Here is a 21,744-nt window from a genome sequence, read left to right on the forward strand (position 1 = left end):
GTCTGTTCAGAATTATCCTTTCAATGAATTCTGCCCTTTTATACAATAAAAAGCTCTGGCTGTATTATAGGCCCTGGATTAAATAAAAGCAAACCGCACTCTTTGTTCAATAATAGTTTTATTTATTATTTCACTGTTAAACTTGGGGATAATATTCACCACAAAGTTGCAGGCATCATTTTATAGTACAGACTACAGACGATTGACTTTTTCAAGATTAAAAATGAACATGGTTTGTGACACACCTGAAATGCCTACTGAGGAAGTGCTGGCCACGAGGTAATAAAAAAAGGTAAAATTCAGTGCCTTTGGCAAAGATGTGGACACTGTTTTAGATGCGAGTATGATACATGCCCTTTGCTTACAAAGCAAATATACACCCATCTGTTTCTGGACTGCGGTTTCTCTATCCACCAGAGAGCATCTTTACATGATTCACAGACATTTCCCTGAGAGCTTCCTGCCAAGAGAAATCAGCATGCTGATTCACCATCTTGGAAGCCCTATTTAATGTAATTATTCCTCAAGCCTGCACCAAACTTGGAAACGGTTCTTATATTTAAAAGAAAGAAGGGCCTTGCCCCAGATGTGGCCGTCACATAGCTCTAAGTAGACGCCCAAAGGAAGTTTGAAGTGTTACATGTAGGAGGCTGGAAATGCCCATGTACTGGATGAGGGATGGATAGAAGGGAGATCATGTGTTTGATTGCTTGCAGAACAGGATGAAGGATTCTCTCTTAATAACTTTCCACACCAAGCAAAACTACATGCAAGGATTTTTAAGCCAAACTACAGATCTTCACTTGTACAGAAAACTATGTTTATGCACTCTCCAGGCCCTCCAGATACTACTTTTACTAAGGCAAGCAACCAAGAAGCCTGTTTCAAAAGAATTATCCCTTCAATGAATTCTACTCTTTTTTACAATGAAAAGTTTCTCTTTGTTGACCAATCCAGTAAAGTTTCTGAGTTCTAGGGATAAAAGAGAGAGTTAATTTTCTTTTTCCTTTTTGGACTCTAAATTTAATTTGTTCACAACTTCAAATCTATTTAAAATATTTCTCCTTATTGCTCAGTGATATTTTATTAGATAACCATCACATTTGTGAACATTCTCCATTTCCCAGCCAAACAACTCCTGACTACAGTAGCAGCATGGGACATTGATGTGCACAGAATTTTGACAATATTTGTTATATTAATTAATAAAGAGGTTATTATATATTCAACATTTATCGAATATATGCAATTTACCAGATTCTGTGTGAGCCACAGGATACAGAGTGATGAATAAGACCCAATTACTATCATCAAGGAACTCACAGAATACAGGATAAAAATAGTTTTGAGTTTTGTATGTGAACTGCAGAACTGCTAAGTATTTTGGACTCCAAGAAAGAACAATAGTAAGCTTTAATATTCTGGGGATAATCTTTTTAGTTTAAGGTAGGATTGCCGGATTATAATTTGGGTCCGGGAAGTTTTACTAACGTTGCTTTGCAGTGGAGAGTACGGCCCCTTTATCTTTTACGTAGAATGCAGCTGAGACGTGAGCCTCTTTGGTTCTCTAGATGATTTTTTTGGGGTGGTCTCAAGCCCAGACCAGAGTGGTAGGGTCAGAACTTTGTGTGAGTCTCTGTGGTTCTACCAGAACAAACACAGGCCTAATGTTCTAGTAATGCATTTGGATGACTTCCATATATCCAAATGCACTATTCATCTCTGCATGAAGCTGTGAACATGATGCATGCCTAATAATACCAACACTTGCTCATTTCTGAGCCGTACAACATAACACTGTGCAGTTATAAACTTACATGGAGTACAGTCATGTTATGAACTAGATCTTCTCTACTCATTTATATTATCTTATCATGAGCCTCCTTTCCCAGACATTAACACTAAAGCCAGAACAAGAAAATGGAATTCTCCAGTTCTAAAGAGCACTGGGTTACCATTCTAGAAACCTTTCTCTTAGGTCTGCAGTGTTGACTCACACAACATTAATGCTGGGAGAGGCTGAATATTTAGAGTCATCGAAACAGAAGAAGAGAGTATAACTTAAGTGTGTAGAAAGGAAGTAGTAAAATTGTCCTTGAACCTATTAAGGGCTGGAGTTGATCCTGTTTAAATAAGTTTGTTGCACGTAGCATTAGAGCAAAATATTCTTTCAGAGGAGATGCTAGAAGTAGGGTTGTTTAGGTTAAAAAAATAACGTTGGAGTGTTGTATTCTATATAGTTTCAGTCCTACTGTGAGAAATGCTATTGTAAAACCAAAGTAAACACCTGCTACCCAGAAACTCTATCTTGTGTGGTTGCCAGACCTCAGTGCTGCGTTGGAGTGGTATTTGAAACCATATTACTCTGGGTTTACCAACAAATTTCCAAGCTTCCTTGGTTACCTTCCAAATTTCAAGATTTTGTGGTGTTGAAATATAGTAAATTTACAGAGTAGGAAATCTGAAAATTTCAAGCATTCACTCAATATACCATTTTACTTTCATCGTGGTATTTATTGACTTCAGTTTTGACCCATTTGCCATCAGAAGACAAATTGGAGAAGTTTCAGTGTTGTTACTTAGTTTGAGCAATGAGGAGAAGACCCAGAAAGTTTAGGTTCAGTGACAAGCATGCCCAAGGACATGTAACTAAGCAGTGACCAAACTGGCACAAGAACTTAGGGTTCCTCATCCTGAATTCATTGCTTCTTTGACTACACTGCACTCCCTTCACTGGTCCTCGGAAGCTGCCAGGGGAAGGTTGTGCAATTTCCTGGAATATGTCCCCATCTTTGAATCATCTCTACTCAGATAAGTACAGGACACCCTGGCTGATCCCTGGAATCCTTCTCCGTGTCACTTTAGTATTAGGTTTCCCCGCTGTGACAGAGCCTTGGCATCCTTCTTTCCTCCCTGACTCAGAGCTGAAACAGCCAACTTTGCAGCAGAGCTCAGTGCTCCAGCTTCTCTCCCGATACACAGAGGGGCTCCCAGCGTTCTGCAGAGCAATGAGCCCTGCCCACGGGCAATGCAGGAAGCCTGACAGAGAAAGTTGATATGCCTTCTAGATCTTCAGCCACAGCAGGGTCTAATGCTTAGGCTTCTTGTTTGTTTTCATTCCGTCAAAGTCTACAACTATTGTCCAGTAAAGGGTAAAGAGAAATGAAAAATATGTAGAGAGTCAAGGCTGGGCTTAAGAGGCAAAGGGTGATTTAGAATAGGGAGGATTAGCATCGAGGCCACAGGGAGCTGATGGGCAAAGCCGAGGGAAATAGGGGGCCAGAGAGAGCTCACTTCTCCTAACCATCTGGCAATGCCTGGAGAATGGAGAATGTGTGTTGTGTGTGTGCTTGTGAGAGAGAGAGAAGGAAGGAGAGGGAGAGAGAGAGATTCTCCAAGTGTAGTTTGATCATTTTCTTCTTTCAAAGTGGCTAATCTTGAAATGTCTGCAAGCCTCATGCATATGGCATGAAATAATTTGATTCCCAGTTTGGGATGAAGACATTTTGATCTTATGTAAATGCTGAATATCTCCCGTAATGACAAGCCCTTTGAGAAATGCACGTGTAACTAAGGTCCAGTTATAAACACTCACTACATCTTCAATTATACTTTTAAATTCTTCATATTCAAAAGAATCTATTTTGCTTGTTTTCTTTCTCTGAAAATGACCCAAGAAATGGACATACCTGGCCGGGCGCGGTGGCTCAAGCCTGTAATCCCAGCACTTTGGGAGGCCGAGACGGGCGGATCACGAGGTCAGGAGATCGAGACCATCCTGGCTAACACGGTGAAACCCCGTCTCTACTAAAAATACAAAAACTAGCCGGGCGAGGTGGCGGGCGCCTGTAGTCCCAGCTACTCGGGAGGCTGAGGCAGGAGAATGGCGTAAACCCGGGAGGCGGAGCTTGCAGTGAGCTGAGATCTGGCCACTGCACTCCAGTCCGGGCGACAGAGCGAGACTCCGCCTCAAAAAAAAAAAAAAAAAAAAAAGGACATACCTTTCTATAAAGTCAGTAGATAGTATTTAAATGCAGCTTTCATCCATAAGAGGCTTAAAAACAATTCTATAATAAAACCAGTCAAACCAAAAAAAGGAGACCTAGAGTCTTGGATTTGTTCCTTTTCTGCCATTATTAGCATCACAAAAGGACAAGGATAAGGAGATAATCATATTTAAGGAGACTGTAAGTGACTCTCAAAGTTCTGCTAAATTTCAGGGTCTCTCCTTTTCTCAAATTTAATTCTATTATTATTATTATTATTTTTAAATAAAAGAAATAGCCCTTTTGGGAGGGAGGCAAGATAGGAGTTTGCAAAAGGATGGGAAATGCTGAAGTACTGGGACACTTGAATAAGCTTTCACATATTTATTAGTGCCAGGCCAACTGGAGAAAGAAAATATAGATGCAGTTGCTTACTAGACATTTCACAGGTGGATAATATGACATTCTGTAGTTTGCTGTACATATTAGAAAATCGTCTGTTTTTTCTTGTTCTTTGGTTGAATGTGGGCCCCAAAAAATCATTCTTACAATTACACTGATCGTTTTTTTTTCCCTGTGTAAAAGGATTTCAGACACAATGGTGGAGGGCTGCTTTGTTCATTTCCTATCGGATTTAACTAAAGAGTGGTTTTAAACATTTATGTTGAAGTGACAGTTGCCTTTTTATTACCTAGAAAGAGTTAGGTGCTTGCTGATGCCAACAGGATGACATGTTTCTTCTTCTTAGCCACAGGAAAGCTCAGTAGACTCTATTTGTTGCTCAAGTGGACTTTAAAGAATCACTTTCAAAGGACACTATGGCTGACGACTGAAGAGTAATATTTATCAACATTAAATAAACACTTGGTGTAGTATCCATAAATATTTCTGCATATAAACATAACATGAAATTAAATAGTTCAGATACACAGACACCACTGAGTACACGTCCACTGTTGTCAAAGTCGTCTGTAAACACCACCTCACACTGAATACAAAAGCAGCTTCTACCCAGCTCTGGGTTCACAACACGAATGCCCTGTACAAAGGGAAGATATCTCCGCAGCCCTCCCACCTCCCTCCCCTCCCTCTCCCCAAACAGCCCCGGCAACAGGAAAAGAAACCCCAACAACTACAGCAGCAACAACAACGATAATGACGGCAGCACCCCATCCCCTCCCCAAATAAAACAGTTAACATTTTGGTCAATTCAAGGGAGAATGCAAAAACAATTTTTTTTTTTTCTCCAAAAGGTAAGGAAATCAATTTGAAGCATTATTTTTCAGAGTGTAATTCTTTCTTCAGAGGACATGGAACTTCCTAAACCTCACCTATTCCTGGGTGAAGGTGACTCAATGAACACCAGAAAGCACTGGCCACAGCTGAGTAACAAAGGTGCAAGCCCTATTTTCTTTTGGAAGGCGCCATTCAGCAAGAATCAAACACAATGTTCTCCTTCATTCTCTCTCACCATGTTTTTGTTTTTTTTTTTTTGCTTTGCCATATATATATACATATACATATATATATATTGCTGTGTATGACATTCAAACGTGACACTATTACTGAGTTTCAAGCAGTTTAGATAGCAGAAATTTTGTTTTGAAACATTCAGATTTAGATGATTAAATTCAAACGTGTGGATGTGGTTCATTCTTTGAGCTCAGAGGGGCCCCAATGTGGCTCTGTTGAGACATCAACAAAGCAGATTGCTTAACACCAAGTCTGGTGAAGCCACGGTGCTCAACTGACTCACGAGCCTGTCCGCCCTGCACAGACCTGCTGGGAAGGCCTGGCTGCTCTCTGTGGAAAACAGCCCTGGTTTCAAAAACATTAAACTGGGCTTATTTCACGTTTATGTTGCATTAGGATCCTAGAGAACTTCAGTCACCAAAGTACTGAAAGCGTATATTGCAGGAATAATTTGCCAGTTCAGTGTTTCCCATGATATTATATACACTATGTGTGTGCGTGCAGAACTCACACATATATATACTTAAGTATTTTTATTTGTACGAAACTTGAACTGCACAAAACAGTACTTTGCAAGAATCAAGAATCAAGTCCACAAATAGAGTTTAACAACACACCAAAGAAAAGACAGGAAGCTCTATTGGGACAAGAAGATTCAGCTTTGCAACGTGTGAAATAATTTTGGAACCACAGATTCGTTAGCCTGCAGTGTTCCTCGTGGGGTCTGGATTCCCACTTTTGGGATCCTTGGGAAGAATGTGGGAACTGGGTCAGCTATGCTCATGTGAGATTCCAAAGCTATTGGGAATTAAAGACCCAGGCAAATCAATTTGGGTATATAATTGCTGTGAAGCAATTCTTTTTCTCCTGTTTAAGGAAAAAAACATGTAAAGTCTATTTCAGAATAAATTTCTTTATATTGAGTAGTATGTTTTTTGTTTTTTTTTTGCTAAATTGGTATTGACTTTTTCTGTTAAAATGGGTTTATTCAATGGATCAGTAAACAGGCAGCTTCTTTCACATCCGGGTGATAAAATCATTTTTATCATCACCAGAAATCACCCCACCCTCAGCTTCCTCCTCCTAAGGTCTGTGGGTTGATGTGTGCGTTTCGTCACTGCTATTGATAAAACCTCATTCTACAAGGCCTGCTCGGGTGCGCGCTTGTGAAAAATGACCGACTGTCTCTGCTGGTACTGCTGCTTGCGCCTCTTTTTTTTGTCACACTGGCACAGCAGCAGCATCTTGAAAGTGGTTCTGAATGTTTTGTTGCACAGGGCATAGCACACGGGGTTCACGGTGCTGTTGATGTAGCACAGCCAGTAGCCCAGATTCCAAAAGGTTTTGGGTATGCAGCTGTCACAAAAGGTGTTCACCAGAACCATGATATTGTATGGGGTCCAAGTGATGATGAAGGCAAGCAAGATCGCACTGAGGGTCTGGGCTGCTTTCTTCTCCTTGACGAGGGACATCCTTTTCCGCTTAGTGATCTGACTTCTGGTCTTCAGAGCAAACCTCTTGGCCAGAGTGGCTTCCTTGAAGGACAGAGGTAGAGTGGCCGTGGTCTTACCCACTGAGGAGTTGACGTCAGAAGTCTTGGCTGTGTCCACGGCTGACTCTAGCTGGATGGGAAGCTTGGAGAAGCTTTTTGGAAAACTGCCTCCATCGTCCACGCTCTTCTGGGCCTGCAGCTTGTTAGCTTTCCTCTCCAAGTCCACCATCCCCAGCTCCTCCTCAGGCACCTGCAGGTTGTCGGACGAGGGTAACTTGGTGGAGTTGAGGATGGTGCTGTGACCTGGAAGCTTGAGCACGATGGAGTAGATGGCTCTCGTCTCGGAGCCAATGTCCTCCTCATCGGAGGAGGCGGAGTTCTCCAGGGAGGCAGCAGCATCATTGTTGTTCCAACTGTCACTGCTGCTGTGGTCTTGGTCCATCTGCTCGGAGCTGGGTTTCCAGCTCTTGGTTGTGAACCAGAAGTGGCAGCGGCTGTACTTCCTCCTGTTGGAGCGTTTCATGCTTTGCTGTTGAAGTTCGTAACTGCTGCAGCTTCGAGAACTGCCTGTGGGGTGGACAAAGTTTTCTGTCTCTGCCTCTGTCCCAGACGCTTGCAGCCCAGCAAGCTCTTTGGTACGCTTTTCAGTTTCCTTATAGATCCTCCAGTATAAAATAGTCATAATGGTGACAGGCATATAAAAAGCAGCGATGGCTGTGCCAAAAGTAATGGTGGGCTCACTGAGGAACTGAATGAAGCACTCTCCTGGAGGCACAGTTCTCTTTCCAACAAAGTATTGCCAGAACAAGATGGCAGGAGCCCAAAGGACAAAGGAGATGACCCAAGCCAGACCGATCATCACACCAGCTCTCTTTGTTGTTCGTTTGGCTCGGTACGTGAGCGGCCTCGTGATGGAAAAGTATCTGTCAAAGCTGATGACCAGAAGATTCATAACAGAGGCATTGCAGGCTACGTAGTCAATGGCAAGCCAGAGGTCACAGGCCAAGTTCCCTAAGGCCCATCGATTCATGATGATGTAGGTCGTAAACAGATTCATTGAAATGACCCCAATTATCAGATCGGCGCACGCCAGGCTTAAGAGGAAGTAGTTGTTGACCGTCTTCAGCTGCTTGTTGACCTTAAATGACACAATTACCAGAATGTTGCCGATGATGGTCACCAAGGCCAGGATGCCCGTTAAGAAAGCGATGAAGACCACCTGCCAGACGGTATGACCTCCCAGAGGGTCATCGGTGGTACCGTTCGGAGAGGAGAAATTCCCGGCTGCTCTAGAAGCATTGTAGCTGCCGAAATGAGTGACGGTTCCCGGGGGCAGCCCTGCATCGGAGGGGCTGTGTATCCAGGAGGAGCTGATGTTTGGAAACAAAGGCGAGGTTGTACTGTTATTGTGCAAGGTCATTGTGACTCTCTGACATAGTCTAGGGGAAGAAAAGAGAGAAAAGACGGAGTTAGAAAAATTTCTGCCTTTATTTGCTTGTTCTTTGCATTGCGTACGTTAAAAGACACGGAAGGCCCATGACAGGATGCTGAATCTCTATGAAGCCAAACATTATCAAGTTCATTCTCCTATTTTAAATGAGTGGAGTCTAGGGCAGACAGACATTGATTTGTTTGAGATAGTATTATATAATTGGTGGCATGCACTGAACATTGTGCTTTTTTCCCACATTTTTCTCATTTCTTTTTTTTTCTTTTTTTTTTTTTTTTTTTGAGACGGAGTCTTGCTCTGTCTCCCAGGCTGGAGTGCAGTGGCCGGATGTCAGCTCACTGCAAGCTCTGCCTCCCGGGTTTAGGCCATTCTCCTGCCTCAGCCTCCCGAGTAGCTGGGACTATAGGCGCCGCCACCTCGCCCGGCTAGTTTTTTGTATTTTTAGTAGAGACGGGGTTTCACCGTGTTAGCCAGGGTGGTCTCGATCTCCTGACCTCATGATCCACCCGTCTCGGCCTCCCAAAGTGCTGGGATTACAGGCTTGAGCCACAGCACCCGGCCCATTTTTCTCATTTCTAAATATATTCCATGTAATTCTGTTACTAAACAAAATCGCCCTTACTTCTCTTATTTTGTAAAGGTGAAAAATATCAGACATTTCTATTACAATTATCCAAACAGTTTTATCATCATGCTAAATTGATAACTTGACTTGATTTGCATTTTATCTATCTGGGCATTTACCCATCAGAGGCTTGAGAAATACACAAATTTAAGGTGATACCAGCCATTTAAGCCTCACTAAAATGAGCAGTGCCAACCTGGAGAAGGGATAAAACCAACGTAAATCAATTCATATTATATTATCTCTTTGAGACAGAATTGAAAAAGTAAGATATCAGTTCCTTGTAAGGACTGGTAACACAACTATCTCCCGGGAAGCTATCTTCTACTTGATGACCTGTAGATGAACTTTTAACAGAATGTTTTGAATGGACCAAACCAGTTTTAAATATTTCTAGTATTTAGATCTTTTAGATGCAAGCATGAAAACATATTTTAGCATGTCATACATATGTGAACAAATGGACATGCCCACACACATTTGCATATAAAAGTTGCAAAACTGCAACCAGTGCTTTCAAACGCTTGTTGCTAGAGTATATGAATAACTAAGAACCATTACAAATAAGGTGCCACCAGTAAGACCCCCTTGGTGGCGCTGCTGGCCTTGGTTGTGACCTGCACCATTCTCTCAGAGCCTCCAGGGCTGTACTTCCGGGACACCACTGGCTCAGGAATTCACACACCACCAGCCACTGTACACTAGATAAGCAAATCATTCCTCAATTAGTGTCATTCTATGAGTTCAAAGTTTGATCATCCTAGCAAAAATCTTTTGTGTACCCTGCTACTGCATTTATGCTCTCGGTTAAAAAAAAAGTCTTCAACAATAAACTCTTACAGATAAACATATATGTGCAAGTGCAGTGCCAGAGTCCTAAATCAAGTCTTAGGGTATTAAATGTCAGCGTTTTCTCAGAGTGTCTCTCAAAGCAGTAGTCAGATTCACACAGAGCCTTCTGGAAAGGCTTTCTGGTATAGCAGGAAGACTATGGGGTCAAAAGGCGTAGTTCAAATCTGTTTGACCACTTACTGGAGGTGAGATCTTAGATATTTAGCTTCTTTGAGTACAAGTTTTCTCATTGAAAAATGGGAATGATAATTTTCTGTATAATAGAATCAATTGTTGATAAATTCTTTTCAGAATTCAATAGTAAGTGACCAAAGAAGCTTCATTTCTCATCAAAATGTTTTAACATATATAAAGTACTTAGAACAGGAGCTGATACAGTAAATGCTCTATGAGTATCGGTGATTATTATCTTATTCTTTTTATTGAACAATGAACGCTCTTTGCTTTGACTGCCAGGATGCTCAGAGCTAAATTTAGTGCAATAATAAATGTTAGTAGAAATTATTTATTGGACATTTACTATGTGGTACATGTTGTGCAAATGCATTGTATGCATTATCTTATTTATTTATTATATTTTTTGAGACAGAGTCTCGCCCAGACTGGAGAGCAGTGGTGTGATCTTGGCTCACTGCAGCCTCTGCCTCCCAGGTTCAAGTGATTCTCATGCTTCAGCCTCCTGAGTAGCTGTGATTACAGGCATGTGTCACCTTACCTGGCTAATTTTTGTGTTTTTAGTAGAGATGGGGTTTCACCATGTTGACCAGGCTAGTCTCAAACCCCTGGCCTCAAGTTATCTGCCCATTTTGGCCTCCCAAAGTGCTGGGATTATAGGTGTGAGCTGCCATGCCCAGTGTATTATCTCATTTAATCCTTAAATAACCTCATTTTACAGGAAAGGAAGACACATTTAAATAATCTGTGCAAGGAATTGACCTAACAAGGGGACGTGTGGGGGGACCTAAAGAGTTCCATCCAGACAATCTGAACCCACAGCCTCCATGTGTAACTGTGAGGCTATGCTGCCTCTCCACCAGCTCCTTCCAGGTGTCCTATACAACTAGCCCTTCCTAGCTGGTTAAAAATCATCATATGCCTCCTTAAGGTGGAATTAATGTGCATTTAGAAATTAATGAGATACTCTTTATCACCTGAAACAATGGCAAAGATACAGATGATTCGATACATTCAGCATTCACAGTATATGACAAAAATAATCAATTTTCATGGTCTTGGGGTTGCAGTATAAATTGGTCATTTGAAAGGCAATTTTGCAGTTTGTAAAACATGCCAAAATCCATGATCTCAGGAGCTGACTCTATGTATACATGTAACACCTATGATGTTAGACATAAATACACTCACATACGCACATATAACTACATGTACACATGTTCACTTTAGTGCTCTTTGAAATAATAAAAAAATTGAAATAGTCTAAATATTCTAATATAATACTCAATTACAGAGAGGAATAATATAAAATATTCTGTATAATCTAACATTATTTTCCCATAGCTGAAATATCTGACATTGCACTAATTTTCAATTTTAGGAAACTGATGAGACTATTCTCTTTTACTATTTTTTTTTTTTAATATTTGAGTTTTATTAGGTGTCAACTTACACTTAACTCTCATTGTCTCTCACTGAGTGATGTCTGGGTTTGGAAAGTGTTACATGCTGTTTGTAGCACGCAGTTACATTCAGGGTTTCTTCCAAGATGCATGTACAGAAGAAGATCTGTCTTCGGTTCTCCCTCCATCCAGACCCCAGTTTCCAGCAGTTCTAAAGCTGTTTGCCTTGTTATCTCTCCATTGCTGACTGTGTATATCCCACTCCATGGTGACTGTGTATATTCACAAGGACACATGTGTCTTTAATCAGGTCAACACCCTGTCTCTGAGGTTAATAACGACTATTACTATTGGTCTACTGGGGAGTCTGGGGTGCCTCTTAAATGCTCTCAGCCCCGTATGCTGATAACTGGCATTTGGTCCTCTTTAGATTATCATCTTTATTCATCCTTTTTTGTTTGTTTGTTTTCCAGCACCGGACCTGTGTTTATTTCTCACGTACTCTGAAGAGCCTTTCTCTTTGCAAAATCTCCTTCACCCCTGAGATTCCTGAACATAGCAGTGACATTTCCTCATTTCTACTATCTAGGTCTCTGCTTTCATGTCCCATGGGAGGCAATCATGTCCTGTAGCCCCAGTTTCAGGTCTTATGCCATGCTGGTTTTATAGAAACCAGCATAGAAACCAGTATACTGGTTTATAGAAACTAGTATAAAGAAATGTAATGCCCAATCATCCTGATGCTTTATTCATATTTATGCTGATACTTCTTTCATCTTTGTTGGTTAAAGCCATGCAGTGGGTATCTGTTTTTTGCCTTTCTTTGGACTGTCTTTTTGGAAATAGCCTGTCACCCATAGTGTGTAGTTTGGGACAGGCATCAATCAGATGGTCCTGGCTCCTCTACCACAACAATGAACATGAAGAAGACCCAGGCAGGAGGGCTGATCTGGGGATTTGATGTGGATGTTGGAATGAGACAGTAATTCTCTTTTATTTGGAATTACTAGGTGCCAGTCACCCTATTTGCCACCACATGGGAAACCAAGAGCAAGCAAACATAGAGGAAAGGCATGGAGGAAGGAGAGAGACAGGAGGGAGTGTGTCAAACAGAGACATCATGATGATGATGTTCTTTGAAACCTGAATTTAGCCACTCCTGAGGTCAACACCACCTCCTTGACCTCGCCTTTCCTTTGTTGCCAGGGCTACCAGAGACACTTTCTGTCACCTGCAACTGGAAGGTGTTCCGTCATTGTCAATATCAATGCATGCTCATTTAACCACTGCTAGTGTTAGACTATGGTGATTGGTGCTGTGGAATTCAGAGAGTCCACAGCCCCTGCATTTCATAAACTCACCCCTAGGTAAGAGATGGAATACTAATAAAATATTTTTAAAAGCACAAGTTATTTAGGCAATATCAAATCCCTCTCGGTGGATAATCACATGATGTTTGTATACATTAAACAACAATTTAATTTGCTCTGTTGACCTATATTATTGAAGAATATAAGTAAGAATTTTTGAAATTAGCCTAAGGTCAATTGTTTTCTTTTAGTCCCTCTCATCCTGTGACTCTGAAGAGCCCCCCAAAATGAATAGTATTCTAGTCCCATTATGCTTTGTTTGACTACAGAAAATGAAAGGAGCCAGGATTGAGGAAAGACAGCTATCGGTGAGTTTAGTTGTCGGTATTGGGTTAATTAAATACCTGTTTATCTTTGACCTGTATTCTTTGGCATACCTACCATTGGCCATCATTCTTCTTACACTTGGACATTCATTCAATATCTAATACCTTTCTGAAGTTCTCAGAGATGTGCTTTTCCTTATTTAAAAATGTTTTAGTCCCTTTCTGTCATGCAATAGATGTGCAGTATGAGATGAGCAAAAGTTTTAAAGGTAGACAAGAACCATTAGAGGGAAATGACTTGTAGGCATTTGCTTACCCATGTGATACAACATCCAAAGGACAAGAGTTAGTAAGTTAACGAGTTACTAGTCATTAACCATGGCAGTCCTAATGCTACCCTTGGGTTTCCTTCTAAGGACCTCAGATATTAAAGCAACGAGAAAGAAGGGAATGTGGTATATGAACATAACTTTGAGGAAAATAAAGCCTTTTGAATGGGAAGCAGAAATTATGAGCAAAGCACACTACTAAAACCCATTGTGACTTGTAGCTACGAAAGGAGAAATGTTTAGGAAGTCGTGGGTACTCATTTGGAGTTCTGATGTGATGAGATACATTAATACCACTCTATTAATAAATACAATGTTCTCATCATCACTAATTTTTTTTATTAGAAAGCAGCAGAGCAGAGTTGAAAAGCTGTGGTCTTTGGAGTTTTGCTGATTTGAGTCTGAGTTCTGGGTTGGCCTAGGAGATGTATAAACTTACCAAATTACTTGACTACTTGAGACGACATTTATTCATCTATAAAACTAGAATACTGTCACCTGATCTGTGGATTATGGAGAAGATAAGAAGCATTGTGGTGTTGTAGGCTAATACTCTGAAGTATTAACGGGGATCTTGCCTCCCTTCTCCCAATGCTAACTTTTCGTGTTCTCAGGGTTGTGTTGTTACTATAGAAACACAGGGAGAAAGAAATCAGTATTTCCTAATTTTTTGCTTTTTAAAATGGACTTTAAATACTCTGGTAGAGAGAAGGGATTTCAAGATAAGGGCTTTTAAACTGCAAACACTTGGTCTTCTGAGCATCAATGCGTGGTATACTGACCTATACACTAGGAAAATAAGAAAAATTTCCCCTTGCCACATCCAGAGTGAATAAATTGATATAAGTACTATAAAAGGTGATTTGGAGGTATTAATTAAAACTGAAAAGGTATGTAAAATGAACTAGCAATCCAACTGCTAGGTATCTACCCTTTAGAAATTATTGCGTTCATATGTATACAAGGAGACATGCACAAGGCTATTAACTGAAGCATGTATTTTTTATGACAAAAATGAGGAAAATCTATAAGACCATTCATTTGTTTTGAAATGAATTAAAAAATTAGGTCATTCATAAAAGGGAATACTATGCAGCAGAAAAAGGCAATCAACTCGATATATATTAACTTATAACTGTCTAAAAGTACTTGTTAAGTAAGAAAGGCAAGTTGTGGGATGATAAATACAACATGATAAAATTCAGTTTACAATGAAACACAGCAATAGTATACTAAAGATGTGCATGCCTATATACTAAAGGTGGTATATGTCTCTATATTAATGTAATTAAAATGGTCATAAAAGGATAGAAACATATACATGTAAATCATCTATTAGCAGTGGTATTTTGGAGGAGGAAGATAATTAGGATTGAGGGTGTTGGACGAAGAAGACTTCAGCTCAGTCTGTAATGTCCCAAATGAGAAAAAAAATTCCCAAAGTTTCCAAAGCCAGAAGGAAGTGAAGAAGAGACTTGAAAGGGGGAAGATATTGGTGATGGTTGCCAAGGAGGGCTGGGGATCTTGCTCTCCACTCTGCTGTTGCTTTTAAATGCGGAGAATGTTGGAGAAAAAAAGGTCGCATCTGATAATATTGATCAGACTCAAGACGCGTGCCTCATGCCCTCCTGCCTGGTGCCCAGAGATGGCAGCTGCTCAGAGGTCAGCGGGTCACTGTGGCAGAAGCATCGACGACCTGAATGCCTGTTGTAATGAATTCTTCCTTAGTCTTGCCTAAGACATAAACTCAGCCGGGCAAACACCTTGATTTCGGTGCTGAGACTCGGAACAGGAAATCTGATTGTAACCTGCTAAGTCTGTGGCGATTTGCTATGCAGAATGGGGCCTCAACAGGCAGCTTTGAGGCAAATTACACAAAAATGAAACTACTGGTCTTGCTCGCCTGAATAAGGTGGAGTAAAAATATTATACATACTTTATATGTAAATGAGCAACGTATTATCTCACACACAAGAAATCCTAGTTCTCCTCTGGGTTGTGGATTTTCTCCCCTCATTGCTGTAGGGGGCCTTTCTTGCCTTTATTCCTCCAAGGGACATTCAGCACCTGCCATGCCTCTTCTGAGTACACTGTCTTTTCTCCACAGCCCAGGTGAGGTACATTCCTAGTGCTCCCCAATCTATTCATATCAAGGCTGTACCCAGCTTTATCAAGGAAGACAGTGTCCTGATAGGGCCAGGAAACAAGATTTCTCCCACCTACCCCCCATCTTCCTTCGAACATTTTCTATGACCTTCTCCCAGGCCTCGGGGCCACAGCCTCATTAAAAGGACTGTTCTCTGGAGGCTCAGCAATGGAGGGCCTGTCGGTACACAGGATGACATGAGGAGAAACTGATCAGCAGGTCATAAGGACTTCAAAAAAAAAAAAAAGAATTTCTAAAAATACTTATTAGAAATGAGAGTCGTCAAATGTTTTACTTCAGGTATATCTATTATTTCACAGATAATATGTAACTTCCTGAGAATCAGGTCCGCAGGTCAGACCCAAATGAAGCAATGATAATCCTGGGCTAAGAGCCCTCAGTTGATGGTGATTTTCTGAGTAGAAGGTATCATTTCTATGTTTAATATTCCTTCCTCATCCTGACTCAATAGCCTATATTCCGTAGTGTTAGGATATTTTGAGTCAAGGAAGTTCATAGTCTACACTCATTGAATTGAATAATACTAGTGAGGAGACCTATGGGAAGCCTTTCCTTTTAATGCTCAGGAAGAAACAGGTGGTGGGAACAGAGATTCTTGTCAGCCCAGTGATCTTCGCATTTTTTTTTTTTTTTTTTTTGAGACGGAGTCTGGCTCTGTCCCCCCAGGCTGGAGTGCAGTGGCCGGATCTCAGCTCACGGCAAGCTCCGCCTCCCGGGTTCCCGCCATTCTCCTGCCTCAGCCTCCCCAGTAGCTGGGACTACAGGCGCCGCCACCGCGCCCGGCTAATTTTTTGTATTTTTAGTAGAGACGGAGTTTCACCGTGTTAGCCATGATGGTCTCGATCTCCTGACCTCGTGATCCGCCCGCCTCGGCCTCCCAAAGTGCTGGGATTACAGGCTTGAGCCACCGCGCCCGGCCGATCTTCGCATTTTATAAGTAATCCCAGGCAGAGTTTCTAGGAATGCAGCCTGCTGAGGGCTCAGGGCATGGTCAGGTAGGTGCAGAGCAGGGGCAGGTACCTGGCTTCTCTCTGGGGTCAGAGCAGGCTCCCTCCCTGCCAGATTGTGGGTGGAACATTCAGGGAATGGTTACTGAACCATTCCAGGCACCAGAGCTCAGGTAAGAAATGGAAAACTGAGCAAGATCCTGCCCGTGGGTACCATGAGTGCCTTTGTGGGGTGGTTCCATCTGTGTGTATGTATAGACACTTAGTGTATATATACTACATACTTAGTATACTTATATTGTGTATATATACTATGTACTTATTATACTTGTATACTTGGTGTATATATACATTGCATGTTGAACTTACTATGTATATATACACTATACACATTACACACACACACACACACTAATTGGTCCACTAATTGGCTGTTGCATTTTGAACTTAGTGTGTGTGTATATATATGTGTGTGTGTGTACATACATACATATGTATATACACACACATATGTATATATGTGTGTATATATGTATGTATATATACACACTAAATTCAACAGATATATATGTATGTATATATACACACACACACTGAGTTCAAAATGCAAGAGCCAATTAGTGGGTCAATATGAAAATTAAAAAAGAAAAAAATACAGCAAATTGAATAGGATATCTCAGAATACATATCACATAATGACAATCACACTTCATTAAGTTTTTGCTCTACACACACACACACGTATAAAATTATGTCTATAGTGGTGAGGTGCATACAATGTATTTTGTGTTGAATAATGTTGGAAAGCCACTGCAGTGGATATTTTGACATCTTTTATTAATATTTAAAAGAATAGGGTAAAACAAAAAATGTGAAAAAAACCCCCAAAATTTGACAGTACAGAGTTTAGGAGAAATTGAAGGTTAGTTCTAGGAAATTTGCCTTCTTTCCCCTAGTTATGGCAAAAAATAACTTTTCTGGGTTTACAAGTCTGTAAAATCTATAGGTAACTTTAGAAAATGTAAAAACGTGTAAATATCCAGTGTGAAAATACATGTGAAATTGCTTACAGAAACTGACAAGGCCAATATACATGTGAGGCATCTGTTATAATGAATTCCAAGGAGGCAAACTCATTTCATGTCCTCTGAGCCAACCAGACAGTAACTATTTGGGAAAAATGTTTGAGGGCTCTCGATTTTTAAACCTGCTGAACTGATTAAAAACGTGTCAATTTTCTAGATGTCTAAATTAATTCTACCTGTATAATTGTTATTATTATTTTTAACTAATGATACGGGAAAAACCCAAAATATCTTTGCAACATACAGCCGAGCAGTTTTTTCTCAGACCAGCTATTTAGTGCTTCTTCCCTATTTATAATCCAGTCTGCTTCATTTTTCAGGGCTTGTTGTGCGTCTCTCTCTGACTGCCTTCTTTGCTTAGAGTGTCTCTGTTTTCTGCCGTAATTCACTATAGCATTCAACGGCTAAAATGACTTTTAAAACTATCCGGTGAATGGAAATACCACATCAAGCCACTAGGTGGCAAAGCAGACTCGGAGAACAACCTCTCCGCCAGCAGGCGCTGAAGCAGCTGCCCGTTCCCCACACTGGTGACCGGGCACTTCAGCTTAGCTCAGTCATGCAGTTCGCGGAGGATATCAAACACAGTCAACAAAGCTTTGCAATCAAACGTGTCTTTAAAGGGAATCCAACTTGTGAACCTGGCTCTTGATATTCATTTCAAGCTGCAAGGGGGAAAGATGTTACCTAATATGGAGCAATGGCTCTTATTGTGAACAAAACATCTCTGAATGCCAAAACTGGAATAAAATTCTATTTAAAAAGGAGAATTTTTTTTTCCTAAGAAAGTTGATGTATCATGCTGCCTCCTCCCTTGGTTGCCACCTTTCCTGGATTTTTACCTGATTTGATAAATATGGACCTTGACAACAAAAATGCAGGATGCTTGGAAAAGGATTTGCATCAGGACCTCTTTTGTGTAGCAGTAGCTGTGGAAATAACACAGTTTTTCCTCAAAACCAGAAACCTAGATTGGACTGATGTTTACTTGCATTAGCACTCTCAAGTCTACAACCTTTTGTCATTAGAATATCTAGAGAAATGGCACGAAGCGAAAAGCACACGTGAGTGGTTCTTGTTAAATATTAGTATGACCCCCTCACCCGGAAAGGGCAGACTCCTTGTTGCTGAAGTTACTCTTTTCTGAGAGAAACAGGGAAAGAGTGCAGCTGGATTCTGTTCCACCACAAACAGATTTACTGATTATTCTTCAACATTGTAGCGATGTATTTATTATTACGTGTTTTTAATACTGTGCTTTTATAGTGCAGGATAAAGAACAATGCTTTTAAAATACCAGCCAATCTAATGTAACTGTGGAAGTCATTCTGATGAAAAATCTAGTGAAAACAGTCATTTGGACCATTTCTAATACGTCAGTTTACTGAAAGGACACCTGGCGAAGAAAATTCCTTTGGCTTAATATTTATGCTTTCATGATTAAGTTAGACTCGTGATCACTTTTTAATTCAAGGTCCATATTTATCAGAGTATTTAATTTTATATCTGGACACGTTCCACACATCTGATTTCCCTTCAAACTTCAGCCTATTTGCACGCCCCAACTCATACATGTAGATAGAACTGTGTATTTGCAAAGAGAGTAGAAGCAATGTGGGAGACATGCATTAAACAGCTAACACCTGCCATAGCATGTTAGGGCCAAGAAATATACCCCATTCTGCCATGCGGGCACATTGCCTAGGCACTCTGATCCTACATCCTCATCTGCAAAATGAGGATTATAATACTTGAGGATTAAATGGAATCTGTATAAAGCACCCAGTATAGCCTGACTGGCCCACAGCAGATTCTCAAAAATGGTAAAATCAATTCAATAATTTTCTATGGCTGGTTGACTTTATAGCAAGGTCTTTTTCATGCCTAACAAGAGCTAACATTTGTTGAGTATAAAGCAGTGGTTTTCAACCCAGGGTGACTCTGCCCTAGGGGATTTCTGGCAATGTCTGGGGCCGCTTTTCTTGTCACAACCTGGGGAGAATGTGCTACTGACATCTAGTGGGTAGACACTATCAATGCTGATAAACATCCCACAACGCACAGGACAGCTCCCCACAAAGAATTAAGGTTGCTAAGATATTGATAGTGTGGAGGCTGAGAAACCCTGCTATAAAGAGAGATCATACAGACCCAGAAAAATGTAGCATTGCGTTTTTCAGGAAAACCTGGACAATGTCCTGATACTTATTAATGAGGCAAACTCTAAATCTCTTTGAGAATCAGGTCTCACTTCTCTGGAAATCACATTCTTCACTCACCCAGCGAAAAAGGAATCTTATATTCGTGTGTTGAACCCTTCACTCGTTATTTCACGCAGTAAATGTGTTTGAGTACTTCCTGCGAGACTTAGACTGGGGTGTGGTTCTGGTTCTAGGAAACCACTTGTTGGCAATGCCACCAACTAAACAAAATAATTGCAGTGGAAGGAGCAGTATAGATGATTAGCTTTGCTTGAGCTGATGTGGCAGTAACAAAAACGAGGACATTTTGTGAGTCTTGAGGAATAAGACTCCAAGCTGCCATGCAGTCAAGAGAGGGCACAGCATTCCAAACAGACGGAAGAATTCACGTGAAGCTAACTCCCAGTGTCCCCGATGCACTCTGTACATATTCCTGTTACCTCACAGAGCACTTCACTGTGTCTCTAGGACAGCACAGACCCCAGAGGGACACTTTCATCTTCACCTACTCAAGCTTGTGCCTTGAGAGTAGCATAATGTCTTTCCCAGAGCAGACCTAGAATGATTGCCTCTACTCTGTTTTAATTGAGATGAACAGTTATATTTTGTTGTTGTTGTTTCTTAACTTGGAGGTTCAGGGGTACACGGGCAGGTTTGTTATATAGGTAAATTGTGTGTTGTGGGGGGTTTGGTGTACAGATTATTTTTACACTCATGTACTAAGCATAGTACCCAATAGGAGATTTTCAATCCTCTCCCTCCTCCCACCCTCCACACTCATGTATGGCGCTGGTATACATTGTTCCCTTCTTTGTGTCTATGTGTACTCAATGTTCAGCTCCCACTTATAAATGAGAACATGCAGTATTTGGTTTTCTGTTCTTGTGTTACTTTGCTTAGGATAATGGCTTCCAGCTTTATCCACATTGCTGTAAAGGACATGATCTCATTTTTCATGGCTGCATAGTATTCTACAGTGTAGGTGTACTACATTTTAAAAAAAATCCAGTCTATTGATGATGGGCATTTAGGTTGACTCCATGTCTTTGCTATCGTGAACAGTGCTATAATAAATGTATGCATGTATGTGTCTATAGGGTGGAACAATTTGTAATAGTTACACTTTGGATGGGAGAACCAGTAACAGAAGGGCTCAAGAGAGTTAAATTTGAGAAAAGGTAAGACAGCAGGAATGGAGGTTGTGTCTGATGAGCAGTAACTTGGAAGGATGGAGAGCAGAGGACTGGGGGCTCCAGAGGCAGCTGGAAGGAAGACTGAGAAACAAATTTGGGCTTTCTCACAAACTCTCTCAGACATTCGGGAGGGCTGCACTCAAGAAACGAAAGAATTCAGTGGAATCCATCTTTCAGGACAGGAAGGAGGTATGGCCAGGAGAGAAGGGCGTCCCTATATACCTGGGCAGTTGTCGTGGAACTGCTTCAACCTCTACTGCTGCAGAGAAAAAGAGGTGAGTTCTCCATGAACATATCCTCTCTTCAAATGTCCGTCTGGTCATGGACATAATCCAGCTAGATTTTTCTGAGGAAAATGAGCATCACATAATACAGAAAATGTTCTGTAATTGTTTTTTGCTGCCCTTGGATTTATCTTCCAGGGCAGTGAATGCTTGCCATATACTGAAGGCACCAGAGGGTCCTGCAAGGTGCTAGACAGCCCGACTTTGTGTCCTGGCTCCTCACTTATGAGCCATGAGACTTCAGGTTAGTTATTAAAGCTCTGGGATCCTCTGTGCAACACCAGAAAATTAGGACTAGTAACACCGTATGGTTGTTAAGTGATTCAGTGAAACAGTAGGTGAAGCCTCTGACACGTTGGTGAGTTAAGCTTTATGAATGGAAGGCTTCTCGGCCAGGTGCAGTGACTCATGCCTGTAATTCCAGCACTTTGGGAGGCCAGGGCGGGC

The 21,744-nt window shown here is 41.0% G+C and overlaps 1 protein-coding gene across 2 annotated transcripts in view; it reads right to left on the reverse strand.

Annotated features, from left to right (window-relative positions):
* Positions 1–101: 101 nt before the first annotated feature.
* The window catches only part of CHRM3 (cholinergic receptor muscarinic 3), a 529,779-nt gene continuing 508,136 nt past the window's right edge, over positions 102–21,744 (reverse strand). For both annotated transcript variants that reach the window (XM_033196177.1, XM_033196176.1), the window contains 2 exons: positions 4,002–8,390; positions 102–3,689 (listed from right to left, as the gene is read on the reverse strand). In XM_033196177.1, coding sequence (XP_033052068.1) covers positions 6,599–8,371 — 1,773 coding nt within the window. In that variant the 5' untranslated portion in view covers positions 8,372–8,390 and the 3' untranslated portion in view covers positions 102–3,689; positions 4,002–6,598. The remainder of the gene's footprint in view (positions 3,690–4,001; positions 8,391–21,744) is intronic.

The sequence above is a fragment of the Trachypithecus francoisi genome, unplaced genomic scaffold (genome assembly GCF_009764315.1).
Source record: "Trachypithecus francoisi isolate TF-2019V2 unplaced genomic scaffold, Tfra_2.0 Lachesis_group5, whole genome shotgun sequence".
Taxonomy (NCBI): Eukaryota; Metazoa; Chordata; class Mammalia; order Primates; family Cercopithecidae; genus Trachypithecus; species Trachypithecus francoisi.